Below are 25,561 nucleotides of genomic sequence, written 5' to 3' on the forward strand. Positions count from 1 at the left end.
TACACAAGTGTGGAATTGTTTTAAATTGCCTCATGTTTTGTGGCATTTAAATGTATTTAAAGCTTAATCGCATACATAAAAATAAAAGTTTTTTTTTTTTTGCATAATATAATATGTCTGTGTACTGTGTGTAATTATTATAAACCACACAACAATATATGTTTGCCTTATTGTAATTGTATGTTAATGCAGAAAAAAATTATTAACCACACACACACATACATATATTAATTTCAGATTTTTTTTATTTATATATCATTTTTTAAATGTATGTAAAAATAGAATATATACAAATATAAATAAAAATATATATACACATGTAAATGTTTCTTTAATACATACATGAATGAGTGTGTATTTATATATACATAATAATTACACACAGCATATATTATTCACAAAAAACCCTTTTATTTTGTATGAGATAATCGCGATTAATCTTTGCCCAGTTGAGAAAAAAGTTATACTTGTATGTGCGCGCGTGTGGGTGCCCTTTTGCTGTAATAAACTCCACACCACAAGGGCGGCGCCACTGCTTCTCCATTTCATCGCCATCGAATAGAAAACCGCCAAAGGAGAAAAAAACGAGTCAAAAGGAAGAAAGGCGACAACGCAGGTTGTTGTTGTCATTGGTTAGCTGCGGCATTTGTTTGTTTATTATCCGAAATCGCTCTCTGGCGACACAGCAGTCGTTTCTCTGGCAAAATGGACCCAAGCACGACTATCTTACGGGTGAAGAGAAAAAGAGGCACTGATCCGGCGGACGCGCTGCTGCTGGCCTGTAAGCGGATCCGTCCGGAGGCCGCCGTGGCGGCTCAGCCCAGCGACGAGAGCGAACCAGAACCGCAGGAGCCGAAGATAGAGAACTCTGTGTTTAAACTGGTGGCCACTGTGGCATCGCAGGTAACGATGTGCTGTAGTGTTTTTGTATTGTTTTCGGTATGCGTTGATGACTGATAATGGCTAATGACGTCAGCTAGTGAGTGCAGTCAACGTGGCCGTCAAAATATAAGACAACAGTGTGTGAAAATGTAGTTTTTCTGTACACTGGCACGATTAATCTTGATTACATTAATAGTTAACAAAGATGTATTCATGGCCACACCCCAGTATAAATCTACATACATGTAGGTTTACTTGAAGAAGATGGATAAAATCATTAAATATTAAAATCTAGGCCTAAATAGTACCATAGAGCATGTGCATCTTTTAAGTGTTTTAATCGTTTCCTTGGGGTGTTGTAGTTTATGTACTGTAGTGATGTGTTTATGTGGACTATAGGATTATACTGCGTAATGATGAATCATACCTAATGTATCATTATCACTGTACTGTATAAAGACATCAAATGACTACTATTAATAAAAGTAGGTATGATGGCAAAATTTTCAAAAAACCCAAAACTCAAAATGTATCACATGACTAGACATTCCCATTTACAAAGATACCAGGATTGTAAAAATCTGTTGAGTATTGAGACAGTTATGATATTTTTTTTTAATGTTAGAAATCGGAGGAAAAGTTATAGACCATTTCAAATGATGTAAACAACACTGGTCCAGAAACGCTTCCTGTTACAGTTTGTGACAGTATTTTTTTATTTGACATATATCATTACCTTTTAAGATGTTTGTTTAACTTCAGTTAATTCAGGTTTATATGTTCTGTTGGTTTATTTTATCCCAACGTTTATCTAGTGTTAAAAAACTGATACAGGAAGTGCTTCTGGACCAGTGTTGTTTACATCTTTTGAAATGGTCTTTATATGGATGTCTATGGAATGTGTGTGACCGAAATGCTGCTTATTCACATGTTTTTACTTGTAACTTTCTCATTTGATCAGATTTACATGAAATTTTAACAGAAGGTAGAATTTTGTTAGTACTTTCAAAGTTAATTATAAACATTTACTGTTTTAGTTGGAATGGGCGTCAGACCCATGGTAACCATGGTTTTTAGAACGATACCTGCAGTTGATGTTCTAACAGAACGTTCACTGTAGTCTATTAATAGATACGTGACTACCAAATTTCCGCGATGTATTTAAATACCCTCTCCTCCATAGACGAGTACAAAGTTTCAGGACCAAGATAAAATATATTTATATTGGTCCATCTACCTTTCATTAGAGACCAGAGCTTAGTGGAAGCACACCGCCCGGTTGAAAGCGACACAAATGTTTAAAGGACAAGTTCGGTATTTTACACTTAAAGCCCTGTTTGTGATGAAATGGAACGGTTTTGACTGAGGTTTGGACATGTGATGCTGGCCCGAGAGTTTTCGGGTGTTTATTGTATCACCTCCCATCTCTACAATGGCTCTATAGGTGCACTGGAACAATCCTTCCTAAAATGCATTAAACTTTCGTTTACAAAGACGTGAAACTCACCGAGTGGTCAGGGGTGTTCACTAGTGCTGTGTTCAAAATATCGATACGACGATACATCGTCATGGATGCCTGACTATGCGCGCATCGATACAGTATCTTCCGTATCGATTCGGATGCACTTTTTAAAGTAACGTGACCAATCGCTGCTGATGCGTGATCCATATGGAAAGGACGCATGTGTCCCGCGGAGTACGTAGAGTTAAAGGTAGCGGGGTACCTTTCACTTTACGTGTCTGTCTCGCTGGCGCACGTGCCTGCGAGGCGCGTTCTCTCTCTCCCTCTCCCTCTCCCTCTCCCTCTCTCTCTCTCTCTCTCTCTCTCTCTCTCTCACGCGTATTTAAAATCAATGAGTTCAGTATGAAAGCGCAGCCTATACTTATTAGTCGCTCTCTTATAAAACAGTACTAACGCATTAGAGAAGAAACACGACAAAGATTTGCATGTGAAAAGTGTACATCTAGAGAAGAGATACAGAGATACTTCAAACTATAGCTGTCACAGTAATAATCTGATTTCTATTAAATAATATTAAGTCTGACTACATGTTTACACATATATTCATAGATATAGAATAATGAAATGAGAGACAAATATAATGCCTAGAGTAAGACACTTTTGTTTGTAAAACTGTTTTAAAAAAACATAAGTGAAGTATTAACTCTGAGATTTTAAGAGTTTCTATGAGTTACCCCAAAAGCTAATAAATGAATGGCAAAAAGACAAGACTGCTTATTCAATGTACATTAAACAATAATAGTAATAATGTTACTTACTTCTGAACAAAAATGTAATTCAAAATCTTGTATCGTGATGCGCATCGTATCGGGGCCCTTGGATCGGGATACGTATCGTATCGGGAAATTGTTGGCGATACACAGCCCTAGTGTTCACTGATATTCTCACACAAAAATCACTGCAAAAGATGCGTTCCAACAGGTGTTTTAGCATTTGTTGTAAACTTGTGGACCTATTTTTCCAAACGCCTCACACACGTACATTCTTCCGTTGAGAGCTTGAATAATAGAAACTCCAGCCCAGTTGGTGGCGATAATCCACCTTTGCCAATTGCAAGAATAGAAACAACGTTCCCGGCACGGAGTAATACCGTAGCTCACAGCACATCTAATACAAGTCAATGGAGTTGGCAAAAACTATGATAAAACCTGTTGGAATGCGTCTTTTGCAGTGATTTTTGTGTGAGCATATCAGTGAACACCCCTGACCACTCGCTGAGTTTCACGTCATTATAAACGAAAGTTTAATGCATTTTAGGAAGGATTGTTCCAGTGCACCTATACAGCCACTGAAGAGGTGGGAGCTGATACAACAAACCCCCGAAAATTCTCGGGCCAGCATCATATGTCCAAATTTCAGTCAAAACCGTTCTATTTCATCATAAACAATCTGAAAACAGGGCTTTAAGTGTAATATACCGAACTTGTCCTTTAAACAGTGGCTGTGAACTAAAAACACCTCCGAGTTGAAAGTTAAAAATATTAAACGCTTCCAGTGGTCGGACTTGACCTATTTATTGTCGAATTTAGTAAAAACATACTACAACCTTGCAGCGAGAAGTGGATATTGCATGACACACATTTAAAAGTACTGCATGGGCTGAAACAGATTCTTCAACCCAGAAATTCGACGCGCGTGCCCGCGATGTCAGCATTGCTAGTAAAAGTGTCAGATGCAGAAGTTTGGAATTACAATCTGAAAATGTCGGCAGTGGTCTTTGAGATGCCCAGATTATTGTTAAAAATAAATAAAAAGATTGATAAGTGTGCCTCATTTTGAAAAAGTTTGGTAGGTCGTAATGCTTTACAGTTTATTTATGATACAATAACATTATCCCTGTCAAGTTGATTGTGTCACAACACGTCTTTCATTGTAATCTGCCATATCTCATATATATATGTGCCAATTACAGGATGCTCCAGTACAAACGCATGTTCGTGAGGCTCTGGCACGCCCACGTCTGGCCCATCATGCATTGCGTCCATCACAGGGAAGCGCTCAAAGGATCATCGGTGATCTGCGCAGTGTCAAATGGAGCACCAGGCGAGAGGAACGGTACCGGATCCTCTCCAGCCAACGGGCAGGACTGCCGGCAGAGCCTGCTCCTGTCAGAGGAGAAGAGAAGGATGACAGCCAAACAGAGAACCATGATGGCTTGCCTTTAGGAGAAGTTCAAGTGTTTGATATTTTGCATGAGGATGATGACGTGAAGATGCCTGGCAAGGTAAAGCTATATAAGATGTGATGATCAGAAAGAAGGTTTTTATAAATTATACCTTCATATGTATTTTTTTATCTTATTATGAGTATACTATACAGTCAATGTATTAATAAGAAATGCAACTATGCATTTACGCGTAGCAAATTATGCATTTACTATTTTTTGCAATCTGCATGTATGGAGCACAAATAACCATGGTCATAATATACCACCATATATAAGTTAGGTGGCTCCTAATAATTCTGTATGAATAGCAACTTATAAACATAATATGAAATGTTTAACAAAGATGATATACTGTGAATGATAAACTAATTAAACGACTTCCCACATTAACTGTTCATGTTTCTTTCCCCAGAATGTTGTGTCTGATCCAGAGACAATCCTGTGTAACTCTGTGAAGATGATTCGTGAGAAACTAAGTGTTTCGGGAGACCGGCTCGGTACCGAACATCGAGAGAAAGAAGATGATTATGTGTATGACTTGTACTACCAGGAGACAACCACACCAGGCTGGATACAAGACATTCTGTCTGTCAGACCCTACACACAAGAGGGGGAGCTGGTGAGTAGAAAGTCTCTAACACACATTGATAGTGGTCTTTTTTGTAGATTTGTGCAACAAGTGGTTTGATTGGGTGATTTTCATTCCTGTGTAGGTACCTGATGTAGTGGCATGGGAGGAAGAGGTGTATGAGGATGAAGATGATGAGAATGCTGAAAGCAACTGGAGAAACGATTACCCAGATGAGAGCAGTGAGGGTGACAGTGATGCTGAGGAGCGTTATGGAGGTGATGATTTTCTGGAATCGTTGCATGCATTCAAACACATGATGTATTTAAAGGGACACTCCACTTTTTTTTGAAACTATGCTCATTTTCCAGCTCCCCTAGAGTTAAAGATTTGATTCTTGCCGTTTGGAATCCATTAAGCTGATCTCTGGGTCTGGCGGTACCACTTTTAGCATAGTTTAGCATAACCTATTGAATCTGATTAGACCATTAGCATATGGTCACCACCCATCCCGTGTAGCGCGTGCGCACAGCATTTGAAGCCCAATTCATGCGTCCCGCAAATTGAGACTGTGTCACACATAATCAACGCGTGCTCAAAAAAAAAAGTTGGTCGCTCTATATCCTCGAGCCCCAGGCAGCCAAACGAACATTACTAGACAGTTCAGGCTGGCTTGCCACTCGCTACTCGCACGCTACTGTTGCCCCTCAGTTGAACTGCTGACTTGGTTGTTGTCAACTTTTCGTTGTTGTCATGACAGCGCAGTCCGCACGCAGCCACGCATGTGCATACCTTTTAGATGCGCACTTTCCAATTCGAAAAATGGAGAAAGAGACTGACTCTGCACCGCCATCATCAATTAAAAAGAGAAGTTGTGCGTACAAGAAAGACTGGAAAAATAAATATTTGTGGCTGAAAGTCCTAAAGGTGTCTCCAGAACACTGAATAGTTTTTTTCCTGCGCCTGCCTTTACTAACATGCAAGTTCACCATCCTTCCTCCCCCTTCTCGTTCCGTGAACCTTAACCGAGTTAAGACTTTTTTTAACTGTTTCTGTGTTGTTGAGCAACTTCAATTCCTGTTAATTCTATAATTTTATGTTATAATTTATTTAAAGTGAATAAATTGTAATGAAAAATAAATTAAATAGCCAAAGAAAATCGTAAATGGAAGTGCATCTGTCAATTCATTGAATGTTCAAAATATTATGAATCTTTATTTTAAAAAAATACACATTGGTTGCCCTATTCATGAGCATACATAAGCAATTACACATGTTTGGGGAATAGGGCATTATTAATATGCCATATACACTGCAAAAAATGATTTTCAAGAAAAAAATCTTAGTATTTTTGTCTTGTTTTCAGTAAAAATATCTAAATTCTTAAATTTAAGATGCTTTTTCTTAAGGAGCAAAACGACCCAAGAAAATAAGTCTAGTTTTTAGACCAAAAACATCACATTTAAGTGATTTTGTGCATGAAAAGGAAAAAATCGTTTTTTTTGCTTGTTTTGTGCACAAAATCACTTAAATTTGATATTTTTGTTCTAAAAACTAGACTTATTTTCTTGGGTCGTTTTGCTCATCAAGAAAAAGCATCTTAATTTAAGAATTTTTAGATAGTATTTTTTGTCTTGTTTTCAGTAAAAATAAGAATTTTTTTTCTAGAAAATATTTTTTGTGCATTGTGTAAGGTGGTATGTGCTAAAAATGGGTAAACCACTATCAATAAGTCGGCCAGTGGGTTGGGTGCACCGCTGGGCCAGGAAGTGTCCCACATTGTCCCTCAGAAACACACCCCTTGTCCCCCCTTGGGCTTATTAGCAGGTGGTCACCCTACATTAGCATCATGCTAAAAAATAGGGAAAAAGACTTTTAATATTTTTCTTATTTAAAACTTGACTCTTCTGTAGTTACATCATGTACTAGGACCAACAGAAAATTAGAAGTTGCGATTTATTTTGGCATAGATGTCAAGGAACTGTGCTCTCATTCTGGTGTAATAATCAAGGACTTTGCTGCTGTAACATGGCTGCAGCAGGCGAAGTGATATTACGCACTGCCTAAAAATAGTCCCATTAGTTACTTTCAATAGCTGGGGACTATTTTTGGGCACTGCGTAATATCGTTGCGCCTCCTGCAGCCGTGTTGCAGCGGCAAGGTCCTTGATTGTTGCACCAGAATGAGAGTATAGTCCTAGCACTATCTGCCTAGAAAATCGCAACTTTAAATTTTCTGTCTTAGTACACAATGTAACTACAGAAGAGTCAAGTTTTAATTAGGAAAAATATCGAAACTATTTTTTATTTTTGAGCGCGATGCTAATGGTCTAATCAGATTTAATAGATTATGCTAAAAGTGGTACCACCAGACCCGGAGATAAACTGAATGGATTCCAAAACGTTTAAAATCAAATGTTTAACTCTGGGGGAGCTGAAAAATGAGCATATTTTCAAAAAAGTGCAGTGTCCCTTTAAAGTCCTGCACTTGGTAGGTTTTTCCGCACTGTCTAAAGTTTGCTTATCCGTGATTTCTCTCTCGTGAAACCACACGTGTGTATTTTCGTTTATGATTGGATTACAAGTAGGGATGCACCGATTTTTTTTGGAGCGATACCAATTTAAACAGACATCTTCTGCCCAATGCCGATATCGATATTAAACACTTGTATACAATACTATACAGTTGATCTATTAGCTAGTTTATTTCTGCATCAAATAATTTTTACTGAACATGGATTGGATCTAATTAACATTCAACTGACCAACATAATAAGAGGGGCACAAATTAAACTAAAACAAATATAATAAGACAGCATGACAAACTTCAAAGGTGGTTTTTACTATTCAGCATTTATTTTATTAACAACATTAACTCATTTTTTACAAATAATGGATTTCTTTATAGAGGTAATTAATAAACAATCGGTATCAGCCTTTCTCGTGCTATTGCCGATATGCAGATGGTTTCAAATTCATCAAAAATCGGCCGATAAATATCGGCGGCCGATACATCGGTGCATCACTAATTACAAGTTATGCTGGTTATGATCTCAGCTTCAGCGCAGACAGTAAGAAACTCCTGGATCTGTGTTTCAGTCCAGTTTGCAAACATTTCTGGTTGTGATCCTTAATCTTCATTTAATTTTCCAGTGTCAAAGAGCTAAATGATAACTTATTGTTGTGCTGACAAGCGTGTCCTCACTACAGCTTAGGGCTGGGTGATATGGCCAAAAAAAAAATGATCAAGAAAATGTTGTCCATATCAGTCGATATCGATAATTATCATGATAAATAACAAATCTTTATTCCTGTCAAATTTAAAGGCAGTTTTTTTTTTGCTCCTGAATAAAATTGTAAAAACCAGACAGCTAATAATGGTTTTAAACTACTTTTTATTCAGAACATGACACATACAAATTCTAAAATCTTGTTTTAATGTTCGGGCATCTGTTTTAAATGTAAATATATTTCTTACACAGAAAGCATCAGGCTACTGTCACTTTAAGACCCAAGACAGACTGCTTTAAGTTTCAACATACTGAGAAACATCTAGCTGTTTATGTTCACTTAAACAAAAAAGAAAACTTAGTTCAGTGATCACGCGTGTGTTATACGAGCTATACACGCTGATAAATGGATGTCACGTTGCCGTGGGAGTGCACACTCATACATCTGTTTTTCCTCAGTTTCCCGAATTTGTTAATGTCCTGTAAATATACTTTTAAAGCGGTGCGGACGTTTGCGTGCGCTAGGCGGACGCTGAAAGAAAGTATAGTATACATTACCCGTTTTGTTTGCTGTGTTGCGGGCTTTGACAAACCCTGTTTGTGTGTCCAATATTACACAATAGGAAAATGTTTCCGTGCATTTGGATTCTGTGATTCCGTTCGCGTTATCCGCATCGCAGAAATCGTAGGGCTCCACTAATAAATGAATAACTTGCCTCATCCTACTCCACTCCTTCAAGTCTGACACTGTGATTGTAAACCAAGTGTGCGTGCCGCATCCGGAAGTGCTTGCGCAACATTACGCACAGTGCGTAAACATTATTGGTCACTTATCGAATTGTCGTTATAGTTTTATCGGAAAATTGTATCGGTAAAATTATCGAGATTTTAGAGAAGAGTGTATTTGCACAGTTGCAGCCTTTTTTAGATGCAAATAGCATTTTTGACACTTTCCAGTCAGGTTACAGAACCTTCCATAGCACTGAGTCTGCACTTTTAAAGGTTTTTAATGATTTATTTTTAATAACTGATACGGGTGATTCTGCTGTTTTAGTACTTTTAGACCTGACGGCTGCTTTTGATACAGTTGACCACACAATACTTTTATCTCGTTTGGAAAATTGTGTGGGTGTCAGGGGAACAGCGCTAGAGTGGTTCAGGTCGTACCTGTCTGGGAGATGTTTTACTGTTAGACTCCACTTCGTCCACTGCTCCTTTAAATTGTGGAGTCCCCCAGGGATCAATACTTGGGCCCATTCTTTTTGCCTTATATCTTCTCCCTCTCAGTGTGATTTTTAAAAGACATGGTATCTCTTATCATTTTTATGCAGACGATTGCCAAATATACCTGCCATTGACTAAAAATGATCAGGCTCCACTGACACCCCTACTTGAGTGCTTAAGTAACGTCAAGGCTTGATTAGCTCAGAATTCTTTAATTCTAAATGAGGGAAAGACTGAGATAATGTTTGGTCCCATTAGGACTCTGGTTGATTTGGGCCCCCTCAATAATCACGTGCATCCCATAGCCACCAACCTTGGCGTCACTATAGACGGTGATTTTAAACTGGATAAACAAATTAACAAAGTCGTTAAATCATGTTTTTTCCATCTTCGGCTTTTATCTAAAATTAAATATTTTTTAACGTTGAAACATTTTGAGCTAGTCATGCATGCTTTTATTTCTTCACGTCTGGACTACTGCAATTCACTTTATACTGGAATATCCCAAAATGCACTTTCGCGCCTGCAGTTAGTCCAGAACTTTGCGTCTAGACTTTTAACAGGAACTAAAAAGCGCGAACACATCACCCCCATCCTCGCCTCATTGCACTGGCTTCCTGTTCGATTCCGAATCGATTTTAAGATTTTATTGTTTGTTTTTAAAGCGTTGAGTGGACTGGCCCCTCAATACATCACTGACCTGATCCAAATTTATACACCGGCGCGTTCACTGAGGTCAAATGGCCAGTTCCTGCTCGTGGTTCCTAAGTCCAGACTCAAATCCAGGGGGGACCGGGCCTTCTCTGTAGTTGGCCCCAGACTGTGGAACGCTCTGCCTCCTCTGGTCCGTGCGGCCCCCACAGTGGAATGTTTTAAGTCTCGTCTTAAGACCCACTTTTATTCCTTGGCTTTTAACACTGCGTGAGTTATGTGGTCCTGTGTCTTTTATTATTTTATTTTTTTTTATTTATTTTAAATGATTGTGATTTTGTACTTGTGTGCCTTTCTATTGTCTATTGTTGCTACTGTACAGCACTTTGGAGACTGTTCTTGTTGGCAAAATGTGCTATAGAAATAAAAGTTGATTGATTGATCGCCTAGCCCTACTACAGCATGCCCCTTACGACATTGTTTCTGACATTTGTTCACACAGAATGCTTTCTGTAAATGTTACGGCAATGTTACTTGCGCTGCGTCCCAAACCACATACTTCCATTCATATTGTCGGCAAAAGGCACTACTTCTCGTACTCTTTGCCTACTGTATAGTATGGAAGTAGGCAGTTTGGGACGCAGCATTGGTCTTTAAGGGAGCGGTCTCACAACATTTATGGAACGTGTTTGTGTTCACACAAAAGGCTTTCTGCAAATTTGACAGACATTTTCTGGAACCATAGTGCTGTGTGAATGTTAAAAATACCTGGTCCTTCCTGAGATTTCTAATGTTAATAAACCATATTACTTACTAGTGATGCACCGATGTATCGGCCGATTTTTGATGAATTTGAAACCATCAGCAATAGCACGAGAGAGGCTGATACTGATTGTTTATTAATTAACTGCATAAAGAAATCCATTATATGTAAAAAATTAGTTAATGTTGTTAGTAAAATAAATGCTGAATAGCTCAAACCACCTTTGAAGGTTGTCATGCTGTCTTATTTGTTTTAGCTTAATTTGTGCCTCTCTTATTATGTTGGTCAGTTGAATGTTAATTAGATCCAATCCATGTTCAGTAAAAATTATTTGATGCAGTAAATAAACTAGCTAACAGACCAACTGTATAGTATTGTATACAAGTGTTTAATATCGGTATCGGCCAGAAGTTGTCTGTTTAAATCGGTATCGATATCTGCCCAAAAAAAATCCTATCGGTGCATCCCTATTACTTGCCCATTAAAATTTTCATTTGCTGATAAAATGCATTTTTTTTCCAGGTTTCTGGAGCGAAGAGCACTCCTACAGCAGGCGGAGCTGGGAGCGCTATAAGCAGGACATGACGGAGGAGTTGGAGAACAACAGTGATGAAGACGAGGAACGAGAGCGTGATTCTGACTGAGAGCCTCTGTATGGTTATGAGCATGAGAGGCCATTTTTACTGACGTGTGAAGTGAAGCTGTATGTTCTTTTGTCAAGTGAATGTATGTGGTAGCCCATGTACCTATATTTGTGTGGGTTGCTTTGAATTGCGCGTTCAAGAGGCGAGTGATTTACTATATGCGGTTGTTTGATGTGAAGATGGTATGGAGAGAAAATGGTGTGATATTTTGAGTTCGTGTAAGTGTGGGGTGCATTGTGTTGTCAGTTGTGTGTGTAGTGTTTATACGTTCCCCATATCCAAGGGGTGAAATACAAAAAATACCTGTAAATATGTAGATGTGTATAAAAAATAAATGCTTCAATTAAACAGAATGTCTTGAATTGTTTATAAAAACAGCTATTTTGTGCAGTAAATGGTTTTATTGATATTCTTTACAATAAATAACATACATTAAAAGCAATTAACAAAAATAGTTTAAAAGTCCTGTGCAGTGTATTGTAGGAATTTAAAGGTAAAATAGTTCAGATAATGTCTGGACCGGCATCCTGAGTTCTGCTGGAATATCAACAAATGATGTTTATTGCAAGTTTGACTGCCATTTAAGTATTTTCCAATCCATGGATCGCACCGTTTTTGCAGCTCTTCTCAGGGCATTTCAGACAAACCTTTGCTCACTTCTGACAAACTTATTTTTTTAATGCAAAAATGGATAAAAGGAAACGAATGCAGACAGTAAGAGGACCAAATGTACTTAAACCATATACAGTCTACAAATGTTTCCAGCACATCTGATAAACTCATCTATCCTCTCAAAGTGATCAAGTGATTTTTTTAAACATACAACAGCAGCAACGTATATAAGCCAAGGTCTGCATAGCAGCAGGTTTGAATGTTCAAGTGAATAAAATCACCTTCCCTTTAAAACCCATTTAAGGCATGTGGCAAAATTGACCTTGGCCTCATGCAAAGACAAAAAAAAACATTAAGGAAATGGTTGTGGGTGTGAAACCATAAAGAGGCTAATAAAAATATCAAAATGTCTTTAAAAATGAAAGTATATCTTAAACACTTAATTCTAAACAAAACCATGTTTGTTTAAAAAAAGACAAATACTTAATGAGCTCTCGTCCATATTCCCAACCATTGAATCCTGTTCAAAACCGCTTCTTTTATGAATCAATACTGCATCATTTGTGTGCTCTGATGCCAGTCTGAACCAGAAGTCTTTAGCTGGACCATTTTTCATGCCGTGTGGTTCATGATGCAGTATTCCTGCCACCATAGCCTCAACAGAGACCTTTAATTATAACGAAAAGCGAAATCCAACACACCTAAATAGTGTAGAAGATATGTGTCCCTTATCTCCAGATCTTGGTTTCTTCTCCCCTCAAGTCATTAAAGTGGTGGTGTGTGAGTATCTGATCAATAAATTAAATGTGATTTATTCACTCGTGTCCATTTCAGTGAGCACACAAAAGCAGGTGAACTGGGTGAAGCGGGTAATGGCACCTGTGTGAAGAAACAAAGTCATTTAGTCTGCGAGTCAATGAAGTAAACACATCAATGCTAAAAGCTGTGGCACTTACGCAGTAGTTTAGTGATGATGGGTGGGCGCTTAGACTCTGGAAGATAAACACCCAAGAAGTAAACGGGCACCCCAGAGAGGGCAATGGCAATCCCGATAAGGGAGTTGAGTGTGTCAGAATAAAGAGGCACAGCCACCAGGAACACAACGCACATGCAGAAGATAATAGGATACACCAGACTCAACTGCTCAAATGCATAGAGAAAATGGGAGAAGAAAAACACAAATGTTACATAAAATAGCAAAACAAAACTGAGGTCATCTTCAAAATAAGAGGATCTAAAGAACATGTTTAATAAGAGAATTACTCCATTTACATTTCAGAAGTTATTTCTAGTGCTTTCTAGGACAAGCCATATGCATTTGCATGTTATTATTAATAATTTCATTAAAATGTAAACATTAATATTGTTTATAATCAAGGCCATCGATCAGGCAATACTCAGTTGTATACCATCTCTACTGTTTGCCTCAACTTCAGTGGTCGATGTCTGTCTGGCTCTTTCCAGCGAAGGTAGATCTGCCCGGCAATGGACAGGCCAACAAAAAACCAGTAACTAAAGCTGTAATAGTTTATTAACTGGAACACATCCTCCACTGTCAGGTACAAAAGAGCCATGGCACACTGCAAATACAAAAACACAACCCGAGTTACTTAGTCCACTAGATGGAGACAGGAAACCCAAATATACTAGGGTGTAAAAAAAACAAGGCAATTCTGTGATGATTTAGTATACACAAATGAGGTATTAACCTGTGTATATATATACAGATCTAAAGGTTTTAAAAACACAAACATTTTAGTCAAGTTGACTAAACCTTTTAAACAGTATAAGTAAGTTGCTTTGCAAAGCACAATAGGTGCTTTTTGTATAGATGGTCAGGATGTCCCTCTGATAATGAAAGAATGTTGAGATGCATTTGGGAGTTAACTGTTTGGACACTAAAATGTACTTACATTAAAGAGGAGTGCGGGAACCGGTGTGAATCTCTCCATGTGAATCATGGACAACGCATCAGGCAGATGACCTTCTCGAGCTCCCACGAAGAATAACCTACCGCAACAGATATTAACGGTTTAGTTTAATATTTCTCAATCCTGGATTAACCACAAGCACTGAAGAGCAAGGCCAAATGCATAAGTATACAAAAATCTTCAAACAGATACAAAATATCAAGATCCTATGACAAAAAGCTGTATACACCTAAAATACTATTTGTTATTTAGTTCAGTTGATTAATAGGTCAGAAACATAATGCACACTACCTACTCATTCAAAATGATGAATGGAAATGCATTTATTATAGGACATAAACAGTGGCCGAAAACCAAACATACAGTGCTATTCAAAAAATAGAAGTGCAACATCCATAACCTGTTAACCCTGTTATTAGTAGTAGAACACTGCAAAAAATGTTTTCAGTAGAAATATCTAAACATTTTTAAATTAAGATGCTTTTTCTTGATGAGTAAAATTACCTAAAAAATATGTCAATTTAAGTGAATTTGTGCTTAAAACAAGGAAAAAATATCTGCCGATGGGATGAGGAAAAAAATAAGATTTCTTTTTTCTTAAACACTTAATTCAAGCTAAATTTTCTCACCCCACTGGCAGAAATTTTTGCATGTTTTAAGCTAAAATTACTTAAATTGTATATTTTTTTTCTAAAAACTTATTTTCTTAGGTCATTTTGCTCATCAAGAAAATACATCCCGATTTAAGAACTTTTAGATATTTCCACTGAAAACAAGATAAAAATATAGCTGCAAGCAGCAATACCGGGGTCAAGCCAAAACCAGTAGATGGCGCAATGACAAAATTGTGCATGCAACATCAGGTCATGATTGTGTTACATCTAGCTAGTTTTATGACAATACACTTTAGTTTAGTTTAAACAGTTGTATGACCATAGGGCTGGCTTGATATCAAAGGTTTTGTTCAATTATAAGGCCATCTAGTGGTGCAAGCATACATTTTTTTTGTGTGGCCTCAGAATGTTCTTTGTTGCAGAGTGATAACCATTTATGTGTAAAAAACACAAAATTTAAAAGGTAATTTTTAGTTTTTTTTAATTTTCGGCCATTTCTGATGGAAAATTTTATATAATGCCAATAGAACTTTTTGTTCAGAAGGTAATGTAATGTTCCTCCTATGGTGTTTTCGAGTCGATCGGAATAACGCTCACGGAGATATTCGCACGTGTTTTTTAAACGCTATTTTGCTGCGCAGGGTTAACCGTAAGGCGAATTCTGGCATGTTTGGTATCGTTGGACTCTGCAACTATTCAAGATTCCAAGGAAACAAGTCCCATGAAAATACGTTGATCACAGCCAAAGTTATAAGTGTATAAAACATTTGTCTTACCACTAGGTGGCGCTGCGATGAAACTGGGCGTGCACTCTCAGTTCGTGACTGGCATCACAAGTACCAAGTGTCGTGTCAATAGGCTTAAGTTTGGCGAAGATACAGCCTCAAATCCGTTTTTTAACGCTCTACGTAAAATTTGTTGACGCGGTTTACGAAAACAGATTGGCGAATCAACATGAATTCCATAACTTTTTGCCTCGATGGTCTGTAGATGCTACATACCGATTTTCTTAACAATCAGGCAAAAGCTCTAGGACGAGTTCGCAAAAGTAGGTTTTACGAATAATTCAAAATGACGGAAAAATTTTCATGACGGAAAATGACGTCAAAGGATCGAATCGTCTTGAATTTCATTTCTAGGACTTACGGATCAGAAGTTATAAGCAAAAGTAAGTGCAAATTTGGACTGTTGGTGGCGCTAGCGGGTTTGAGATAGAGACACCAAATTTGCTGTGAAAATTCTTTCGACTGTCCTCTATCAGTGTGCCAAATTTCATAACTTTCCTACGTACGGTTCTATGGGCTGCCATAGACCCCAATGGTGGAGGAAGAAGAATGATAATTATTAAAAAGAAAACTAACGGATACAATAGGGGTCTTCGCCCCTTCAGGGCTTGACCCCTAAATACTATCATCAAGTCATTTTTGGCAGTGTAATATTTCTGCATTGGACAAATTTACTTACAGATGCAGTAGTGTAATAGAAAAAAATACACCAATTGGTAATGATATCCACACTACTTGTTCTGAGGTATAGACTCGTTTATTGAAAGTGGCGTAATCAAAACAATAGCAGTGAAGTTTAATTAGAAAATTCGTCCATTCTGTGAAAAAACAGGTCCATTTTGTCCTTTATTAAGAAAGAGGGGAAGCAAATGATTCATCCATTGTTATAAAATATATCCGCTGCTTTATTCTGTGTAAAATGGGGCATTCCAAATATTACTCAGAGGAACAACGCAATTTGATTAAAAAAAGTTGATTTGAGAGTGGAAAAAGAATGAAGAAATGCAGCAAAGTTTAGGATGCTCAGCAAAAATGATCTCAAATGCTTTAAAATGGCAACAAAAAAACCAAAGCACATGGAAGAAAACAAGCCACAACTACGGTTAATATAGATTGAGGAGTAGTCAGGAATGCAAAGATTCAGCATTTCATCACCTTTAGAAAGGTCAAAGATGATCTAAAATGATCTGCAAGTACCGTGACAGTCAAAAGACACCTGATTGAAGCCTATAGCTGCTTGCAAGAAGCCCTCGTAAAGCACCATTGTTGAAAAAAACATCACACCAACTGTCCCAAAGAAAAATAGTGTAGTTTTTTGTGGCCTGATAAGAGTAAAATTGTTCTTTTGGGGTCTATTGGTTATCCACAGAACGTCAGGCGACCCCTGTGTACGTGAATTCAAGCCACATTACACTGTAAAGACATGGCGGTGCAAAAATAATGGTATTGGGATGTTTTTCATATTACCGTGTTGGGCCAATTTATCAAATACAAGGGAACATGGATCAATTTAAATATATCAGAATACTTGAAGTGATTTTAATCTATTTAATCTCAATCTCCTGATCTTTACCCCATTGAAATCTTGTGGGGTGACATTAAAAATGCAGTTTCTGAAGCAAAACCTAAAAATCGAAAAGGAACTGTGGATCATGGGCTGAAATACCCAGAAGTTTCTAGGTGCCAGAAGATTAGATACAGATGTGCAGCAGTTATCAACAACAATGGTTATGCAACTAATATTAATAATTCAATAGTTCAAAGTGAAGTTAAATTCTTCATTTTTAAGTGTTTACAGAAAAAAATATTGACTGCTATTTTTTTAACAGCTTAATGTTTCAAAAGAACAATTTGATTTGGAATTTAATGTGTAATGTTTGATGTCCATGTCAAAAAAACAAGCAAACTATCTTTTGAACCCATTTCATCTAGACGAAAAAATATGGTTGCATGGATTTTGCTAAACAGGTCGGAGCCGCTGGAGCGCAGACGTGCTTTCGGCGACCCGAGTTTGAGTCTCAGTTCGTCCCTTTGCCTGTCCTGTTCACCTCTCTCCATTCTGTGTTTCCTGCCCTCACTGTACATTACATGGTAAACAAAATTAAACCTATCACAATTTATAAAACCAAAAATAATCTGAATAATCTGAATTCTTATCTGAAGGAAGTTTGAGCGAGAGGGGGAGTAGTCAGTTATGATGATGTTACTGCACGGTGCACGCCAAGGTCGAAGTGCTGCAAACTAAGTGCTTTTCCACCATACAATATAGTTCTCATTTTTTATCTGCTTAAAAAAATTGGCCCCTTTTATTTTGTGCCACCATACTTACTCGTGTAACTACTCATGTAAAAGTCTTTAAATAGGAAAAACATGGAAGTGTTTGATGGCTTCTAAATTCATCCCTGTTTGGATCCTAAGGAATGAATGGGGCTAGGCTAAATGCTAACCCGTTCACAACACGCTGTACAAAGATTAAGTCCACGCATTGAAAAACAGACAGGTATGTATTCATTTGTCTAAGTTGAGGTAAGAACATAGTAAAATATTGAAAATATTTTCCTTTAAATGTTCATCAAATACTTTTTCTTCAAAATTAAACCTATCACAATCTATGAAACCAAAAATAATCTGAATAATCTGAATTCTTATATGTACTGCGTATATTTTTCCCAACACTCCCAAGAATCTGATTATTCCGCGTGTGAAATAGTAACAGACTCCCCCATCAGGAGTCATTAAAGCTGCTCCAGATGGTTTCGGCAAATGAGTAGCTCCCCATAAAAACCACAAGAGCTGAACGAAGCTTTATTCCTACTTTAGAAGGTTAACAGCAGTCATTTAGAACAAACTTAAAGAGCAAAGCAGATGTTCAGGTGGAATAACAAACCATAAACGCTACTTTTCGAAATGGCTTAATATACCATTACCAACAAAAACAGTTCAATTAAAGTATGATAAAAAGACTAGAGTTAAGTACACTTAAGTATATTTTATGTCCTCAAGCGTCAAACTGACCTTGATGCAGCAATGATTGAAGAGTTAAGCCCTCCATAGCAGGACAAAGCGACCGCAATAGGGATGGTCCAGCTCATCACACCCAAAGTGTGGTCTGCAAACGTCTGCATAAAGATTAGGAAACATAAGCTTATAAACTAACCAAATTATTTCATTGCACATTATATGATGACACAGAAGTTTATGAACTCACCACAGCAACAGCATCGCTGGCAAGGATTGCACTTATATCAAGCACTGCATAGTAAGCGATGTTTGTGAGGATGTAGATGATCGTAACGATCGGCATGGAGATGGCAATGGAGAGGGGAAGATTTCTGGGACACACATGAATGGACATCAGCCATCTTATATTTAGCTTAAAAATCTTTACAACATGTACAACCGAGGTCTGTGTTCACCTCAAAAAGCTTAATAAAAGTACCTTTCAGGGTTCTTAATCTCTTCTGTGACAAAGTTAAGAGTGTCCCAGCCCGAGTATGAGAAAAGTGCAGAGTACAAGGCCAAAGCAATCGCTCCTGGGTCTCGAGAAGAGCCTTGAAAAGAGTCCTCAAAGTTCCTTGTGTAACCTGTGTGGAAAAGCATGTTTAATTCAACAGTATTTATTTTAACTTCAAATTTTAATTTTACATACATTTCCATAGAAAAACGTCTGAGAAAAACAGGCTTAAGACATGGATGATTGTGTACATTCTTTTTTTTACCTTGGCACAGTTTGATAATCCCAGTGATGATAATGACAATAAGGGCCAGCACTTTAGCGTAAGTGAACACATCTTGCACCCTGGTACCCCACTTGACATGAGCTGAATTAATAAAGGTCAGAAGGCCTGAAATTTCAGAAATAGGAAGTGTGTTAAACTTATATGATGAAAAATATTGAACGATGGACAAGTATGAATGTACAATGAATAACAAAAATGTAACAGTGGATAGTGTTTTTACAAAAACACAACAATGGCTACTCTCTCAAGATACAGTAGGGCAGTAATTTAAGAGCACTTATTGAAAATTAAAGGGATTAGCAAATGTTTCATGTATTCTTGGCAACAGTAGTGTTTCTGTTATTTAGTGTAGCATGTCTAATAGGCGAGATAAGGCTGCTGAAGGTATCCAAGTGAAACAGGTACCGGAGGCATAACAGAACCAGAAAAACAAGCTCCTAAACGCAAAAACAAGTTAATCATTTACCGCCTCTTGACACTTTAAAAGTTAGAGTTGAATGCCTCTCTGCAGTTTATCAAGGTGAGAAAGCAGAAAAAGTGCCGATGAAAAACAATTTAACTATTTTTAGATTTCTGCTGAATGTATGAATTTGATGTATGAAGCATTTTTTCATGTTTTGGGTAAAAACATTGAGCAAACTCACATTTATAGGTAAAAATCGAGAGCTCAGATGCAAAAGTAGCTAAATGTCACCTCCGTCAAAAATGAGATCACGATATATTAAAGAAAAACACCACCGTTTTTCAATATTTTACTATGTTCTTACCTCAATTTAGACAAATTAATACATACCTATTTTTTTCAATGCGGACACCTAACACTTTCATGTTTTCCCTATTTAAAGACTGTTACATGAGTAGTTACATGAGTAAGTATGGTGGGACAAAATAAAACGTGGTGCAGATTTATGCAGATAAAAAATGGGAACTATATTGTATGGCAGAAGAGCACTTCGACCTCGGGTGCAGTAATATTGACGGAAGTTTGAGCGAGAGAGGGAGTAGGTTTTTTTAAGCAGATTTTCAGAGCCCTTTTTATTTTTTGCCACCATAACTTACTCGTGTAAATACTCATTTAAAAGTCTTTAAATAGGAAAAACATGGAAGTGTTTGGTGGCTTCTAAATTCATCCCTGTTTGGATCCTAAGGAATGAATGGGGCTAGGCTAAATGCTAACACATTCACGACGCGCTGTACAAAGATTAAGTGCACTTATTAAAAAACAAATAGGTATGTTTTATTTTGTCTAAGTTGAGGTAAGAACATAGTAAAATATTGAAAAACGGTGGCGTTTTCCTTTAAATGTCCATCAAATACTTTTGCTTCAAATTCGCTTAATCCCAGCCCTCAGGCCATTCAGAAAATACCAGTTTGTTGGCAGAATCCGTTAAACACCACATCAATATTTTTAGCCAAGTTCTCAAGGTGCACGAAAACGACATTTAATGGATGACATTTAAACTTGCGTTCCTTGTGAGTATTTGGACCTGAATATAACCCAATTTCATAATTTGCAATGTTGCATCTTTAGTGATTTTGCAACTACTTTGTCTTTTCAAAAGAAGCTTTTTTTGAAGTAGATGTTTTTGCCAAAAGATTTTGCATGCACTTTTGAACTCAAGAAAACATCATGTCAGACGCAAGGTTTTGCATCTGAACTCTTCAAATATAACACATGGATTATATGGGAAAAGGAAAACAGGGATGGGGCATTGCGCAAATGTCAAAATTGCACAATACATCATGTTCTTTAGGGCATTTATGTACTTGGCAGAATGCATGAATTCCTAAAATGCAAAAAAAAAGGATTCTTATTGGATTTTTGATTGAAATGTGACCCGCACGTTGTCTCTATTTAAAAGGTTACCATTACCCCATCCATGTACAGAAGAACATAAAGTTAACTCACATATGCATGCAGCAGCAATGAGACGAGAAGCAGAATACGGGGCCTCGCATGTGGGGAAGAGCGGCTGAACCAAGTAGTTTGCGAAAGTGATGGCGATGACAGCCTGACTCGTCGGTTCGATGATGAGCAGTGACGTCCACAAACGTATAAATGCTATGAAGCCTCCAAACGACTCTAGGATGTAAGCGTAGCTGGCACCAGACTTGGGGATGGTGGTGCCCAGTTCAGCATAACAGAGAGCCCCCACCACTGAAAAGATGCCCCCGATGACCCAGATGACTAGTGACAGTCCATAGGAGGCACTGTAGAAAAGAACTCCCTTCGGAGACACAAAAATCCCTGAACCAATCATGTTGCCCACAATAAGGCTGATGCCATTCAGCAGAGAGATTTCCTTTTTGAGCTGCATGCTTTCTTTAGGCTGTGAGGGGGCTTCAGGACCCTCAGGCTGGCCATTCCGTATTTTTGATTCTGGGCTGTTTTCCATTCTGTCCACAGGTCTTTGTACCAATGCTCTGACAGAGGTAAGGTCCTCGGCGGCCTTGTCCAACCTAAAGACGGTAACCAAAAGAATTTTAGTTATAATAGCAACAGTCTATATTTTATGTTACAGGTGTCGTGGCCTGCATGAAATGAAAGTCACGTCTGGCCTCCAATGTCTAGTGATGGCGTGAAGTCAGTGTGATAAGTATTTTACATACGTGAGAAAAGTGCTGGGTCTAATTGATGAAATGCTAGTGTAAAGATTGCATCACTGAGTGTGTCAACATGGAAAACATGTCTTGGTCCAAGATTGCGTAACACTTCTCTGTAAACCCTTTTCATTTAGAAGCTAAGAAATATAACATGATATATTTCAATGTCCATGTTTAATCAGGAGTTTGATATTATACATATGAGTCTCTAAATAAGAGAAATCACAGCTTTAGTTGTGGTACTTGAAGCTTGCTAACCCTCTATAAATGATTAAACTCAAGGTATGCTGTCACCTCTCTTACTGTGAAAAGCTGATAACACATTCCTTTAGTTTAATCGACTTACACCAATGCCTTTCACACCAAACCATGGAAAATGACTATTAAAGCGATTGCAACATTATGGATGTGACATTTGCAGTCAAAACTTAAAACAAAACATTATTAGAGAATGCATTTATTACCATTAATGTATATTAACCCATCTGTTTATACTTTTCTCCTGATGATAGAGTCAAGACATCAGAAAATTCTCAGTCTATACTCAAGTTTTTTATTTTAGATGAGGGAAACATTCATGCATTATGGATGTGACAAAAAAGTATGTTTTTTTTTTTTTTGAAGACAACATATTTTGGAAGAATTCTGTAAATTAAAAAAGTCACAACCCATAAGTAAATATACCCAACAAACGAAGAAGGGATGTCTCTTCAAAGAACAAATAATAACTTTATTATTTGACATTTCTCTGTTATAGAGACAGAGCGCAGCGCGTCATAACCTGAAACCCACGCCCACCGGGGGGAAACAATCCAACCGTCTCCATTGACTTTGTATTGCGAGAGGCCGCCTCCTTGTCATTTCTGGCTTATAACAAAAAACAGAACAATGCCTTAAACCTGATGTGTGACAATATGTACAGCTAACAAGCCAAATAACCCAGAAATAAGTTTTTATAAGCTGTCGAGCTCAAAAAACGAGCGTTTACAGACAGAAAAGTGGAAACAGGCAACTTCTCATAGTACTCATATTAGTAGAACTGCGTCCACTATGGGAAACGTAGCCGGCGATCCACTTTTTTCTCCTCAAAGGCAGGGTTTTGCGGCTCGATAGTTTGTAGGGATGTATTTCTGGGTTCTTTGGCTTGTTGGCTGTGCATATTGTCACACAGCACCTTTTGGGCATTGTTCTGTTTTTTGTTATAAGCCAGAAATGACAAGGAGGCGGCCTCTCGCAATACAAAGTCAATGGAGACGGTTGGATTGAATTCCCCCCGGTGGGCGTGTTTTTCAAATTTGCATAACTGCGCTTTGTCTCTATGGACTGACAATTCTGAAATTTGCATGTGTGTGGAAATATTAAAATATAGACTTTAAAGGTGCAGTGTGTAATTTTTAGAAGGATCTCTTGACAGAAATGCAAAATAATATACAAAACTATATTATCAGGGGTGTATAAAGATGTTTCATAATGAACCTTTATGTGTTTATTACCTTAGAACGAGACCTTTTTATCTACATACAACGAGGGTCCCCTTACGTGGAAGTCACCATTTCGTGCTACAGAAGCCCTTAACGGACAATTTTTTACTAAGCTGTCTCCAATGATGACATGTTGGTTTGGTGGCGGCTACCGTAGCTTCTCTATGTGTTTCAAAAGCGAGGGGTGAGCAGTGGACTGAGCCATTGGTTGCAATTCGCAACCTGACCACTAGATGCCACTAAAATTTACACACTGCACCTTTAACAGAAATATTGCATTGGATATTTTAACCATGAAATATTGATATATAAGATACCATTATGGTTAAAAACATTAATTTTCATTATAAATCTGACATTTGCATGGAATTGTCCTATTACAGTCTCTTGCTCCTCTATTTCAAACAGGGGCCAGTGAGTTTTCAAATAAATACTGTACATATTACAGCTGGTAATTAATCAACATTTGTGTATTTTTCCAAATTTATCCCTAGAGAGATTACTATCTTTGAGACTTGTTTTCCATCTTGGGTGATGTTTCCCAGAACTGCAAACAAACATCTGCACTATTGACGCATGTTTGTGGTAAAGGACAGTCCTCTGCTGTTGCCTTGGAGACCCAGTGACATCGTTTTAGCATTGACTTTGAACTGATGTTGTGGGAAGCATCTGACTTTTGATTAGACCTAATGCTATTAAAACGGCATTTGAATGAGATAAATACTTCTAAATGAGATGAGTGAAATATTAAAAGGGCTTCATATTGGCTGGTAAACATTTCTACCGACGTGCAAAAATGTCAATGTTTAGAAGTATGCGTTTAAATAAATGCCTTTTATAGAAAGCTCTTAGGACTGAAAAACAAGGGAATTGTTTTACTCAAAACCATTTAATCTTTTAATTTAACTGTCCATTTTTTTGTGAAATGATATTGACATACTGCGATATTTCACAGCAGCTGCTACTAAGCCTATAGGCTCCTATCAAGGAGTTGAACTCAATCTAACTTAAAATGTACAGTACGGGTTATGCAGTTTCATTTTATTTTAAGTTATCCATTGGAAATGAATCTATTATTTGGAAACAAAAATGCAAAAAACTGTAAAGCAAAACCAATTTACTCAATTTGGCACCCCAGATCAAAACAAGTTAATATCTGGCAACCCGCTTTGTTGGAGACCGAAGCATTTACACAGGTGCCTGCTTTCTGAATATTTAAATTATTTAACCTATAATAACAATATTTATTTACCCTTCACTGCAAAATGTATCCCACTGTACATAGCCTACGGCATACAATCGCGTTTAAAAACAAGATAATATGGTTGTTTTGGTGAACAGCTGATATGCTCAAGTACCGCAATACATCGCAATCTTATTTCAAACAGTTTTGTTGTTTTATTCATTATGTGTCAGACAAAACCACGTGATATTTAGCAGTATTTTGTATAGATGAAGAGATCCACAAAGCATGTTCTAATCGATGGGATGACACGCGACATCCTGTTTTTCCAAAAGATCAGCGACTATCACTGCGTCCATTTAACGCAGCTGTCATTTTCTATTCTGTACACATTCAATTTACACATTGCCATGTATTTATTAGAAATAAACGGAATAGCGAAATTTAAACAAGACGTCAATTCTCCTTGATTCAAGACAATCAGACCCGTCTTTCTTTTTAAAGCGCCGTTTTAGAAACGAGAAACAGCCTTACCTTTACGTGTCCTCTGTTGATCCCCTTTGTCCAAGAAGTCATAAGGTTAGCAGACAGGCGAGCATCTTTAACTACAGCACACTGAAACACGACGGGCGAGCTGACATGAAAGTCACGTGATGCCGGTAAAATTGATATCACGTGCGGTTTTCTACAAATCAACAAGAGCAATAGGCTGCAGGTCCCATCGGCTGCTGAGTACTGCACTGAGTAAGGCAAATAAGCGACCTATTAAAACCAACGTTTTTCTGTTGTGTGTTAAATGCTTCTGATTAACGTTGATTTACGCATAATATACGGTGATTTACAGCAATTAGCATTAAAATAGATGAATAGGTCTTGCTTCAGATGAAAGAATAAAGGTGCTTGATAAAGAGCATTTTATAATCATTTAATCAGCGTAATAATGTTATATTATCAATTGTTT

The 25,561-nt window shown here is 37.6% G+C and overlaps 2 protein-coding genes across 2 annotated transcripts; one reads left to right on the forward strand and one right to left on the reverse strand.

Annotated features, from left to right (window-relative positions):
- Positions 1-561: 561 nt before the first annotated feature.
- On the forward strand, positions 562-12,003 carry slc7a6os (solute carrier family 7 member 6 opposite strand). Its single transcript, XM_055201967.2, has 5 exons — positions 562-903; positions 4,317-4,628; positions 4,984-5,190; positions 5,285-5,417; positions 11,529-12,003. The coding sequence occupies exons 1-5, from the start codon at positions 706-708 to the stop codon at positions 11,648-11,650; spliced, it is 972 nt and encodes a 323-aa protein (XP_055057942.1). The 5' UTR covers positions 562-705; the 3' UTR covers positions 11,651-12,003.
- Positions 12,004-12,031: 28 nt separating this feature from the next.
- Positions 12,032-25,296, reverse strand: slc7a6 (solute carrier family 7 member 6). Its single transcript, XM_073858874.1, has 10 exons — positions 25,135-25,296; positions 21,242-21,792; positions 19,312-19,437; positions 19,032-19,176; positions 18,801-18,924; positions 18,608-18,711; positions 14,176-14,272; positions 13,688-13,842; positions 13,219-13,397; positions 12,032-13,141 (listed from the first exon to the last, which is right to left on the reverse strand). The coding sequence occupies exons 2-10, from the start codon at positions 21,726-21,728 to the stop codon at positions 13,074-13,076; spliced, it is 1,485 nt and encodes a 494-aa protein (XP_073714975.1). The 5' UTR covers positions 21,729-21,792; positions 25,135-25,296; the 3' UTR covers positions 12,032-13,073.
- Positions 25,297-25,561: the final 265 nt, after the last annotated feature.

This window comes from Misgurnus anguillicaudatus, chromosome 21 (assembly GCF_027580225.2).
Source record: "Misgurnus anguillicaudatus chromosome 21, ASM2758022v2, whole genome shotgun sequence".
Taxonomy (NCBI): Eukaryota; Metazoa; Chordata; class Actinopteri; order Cypriniformes; family Cobitidae; genus Misgurnus; species Misgurnus anguillicaudatus.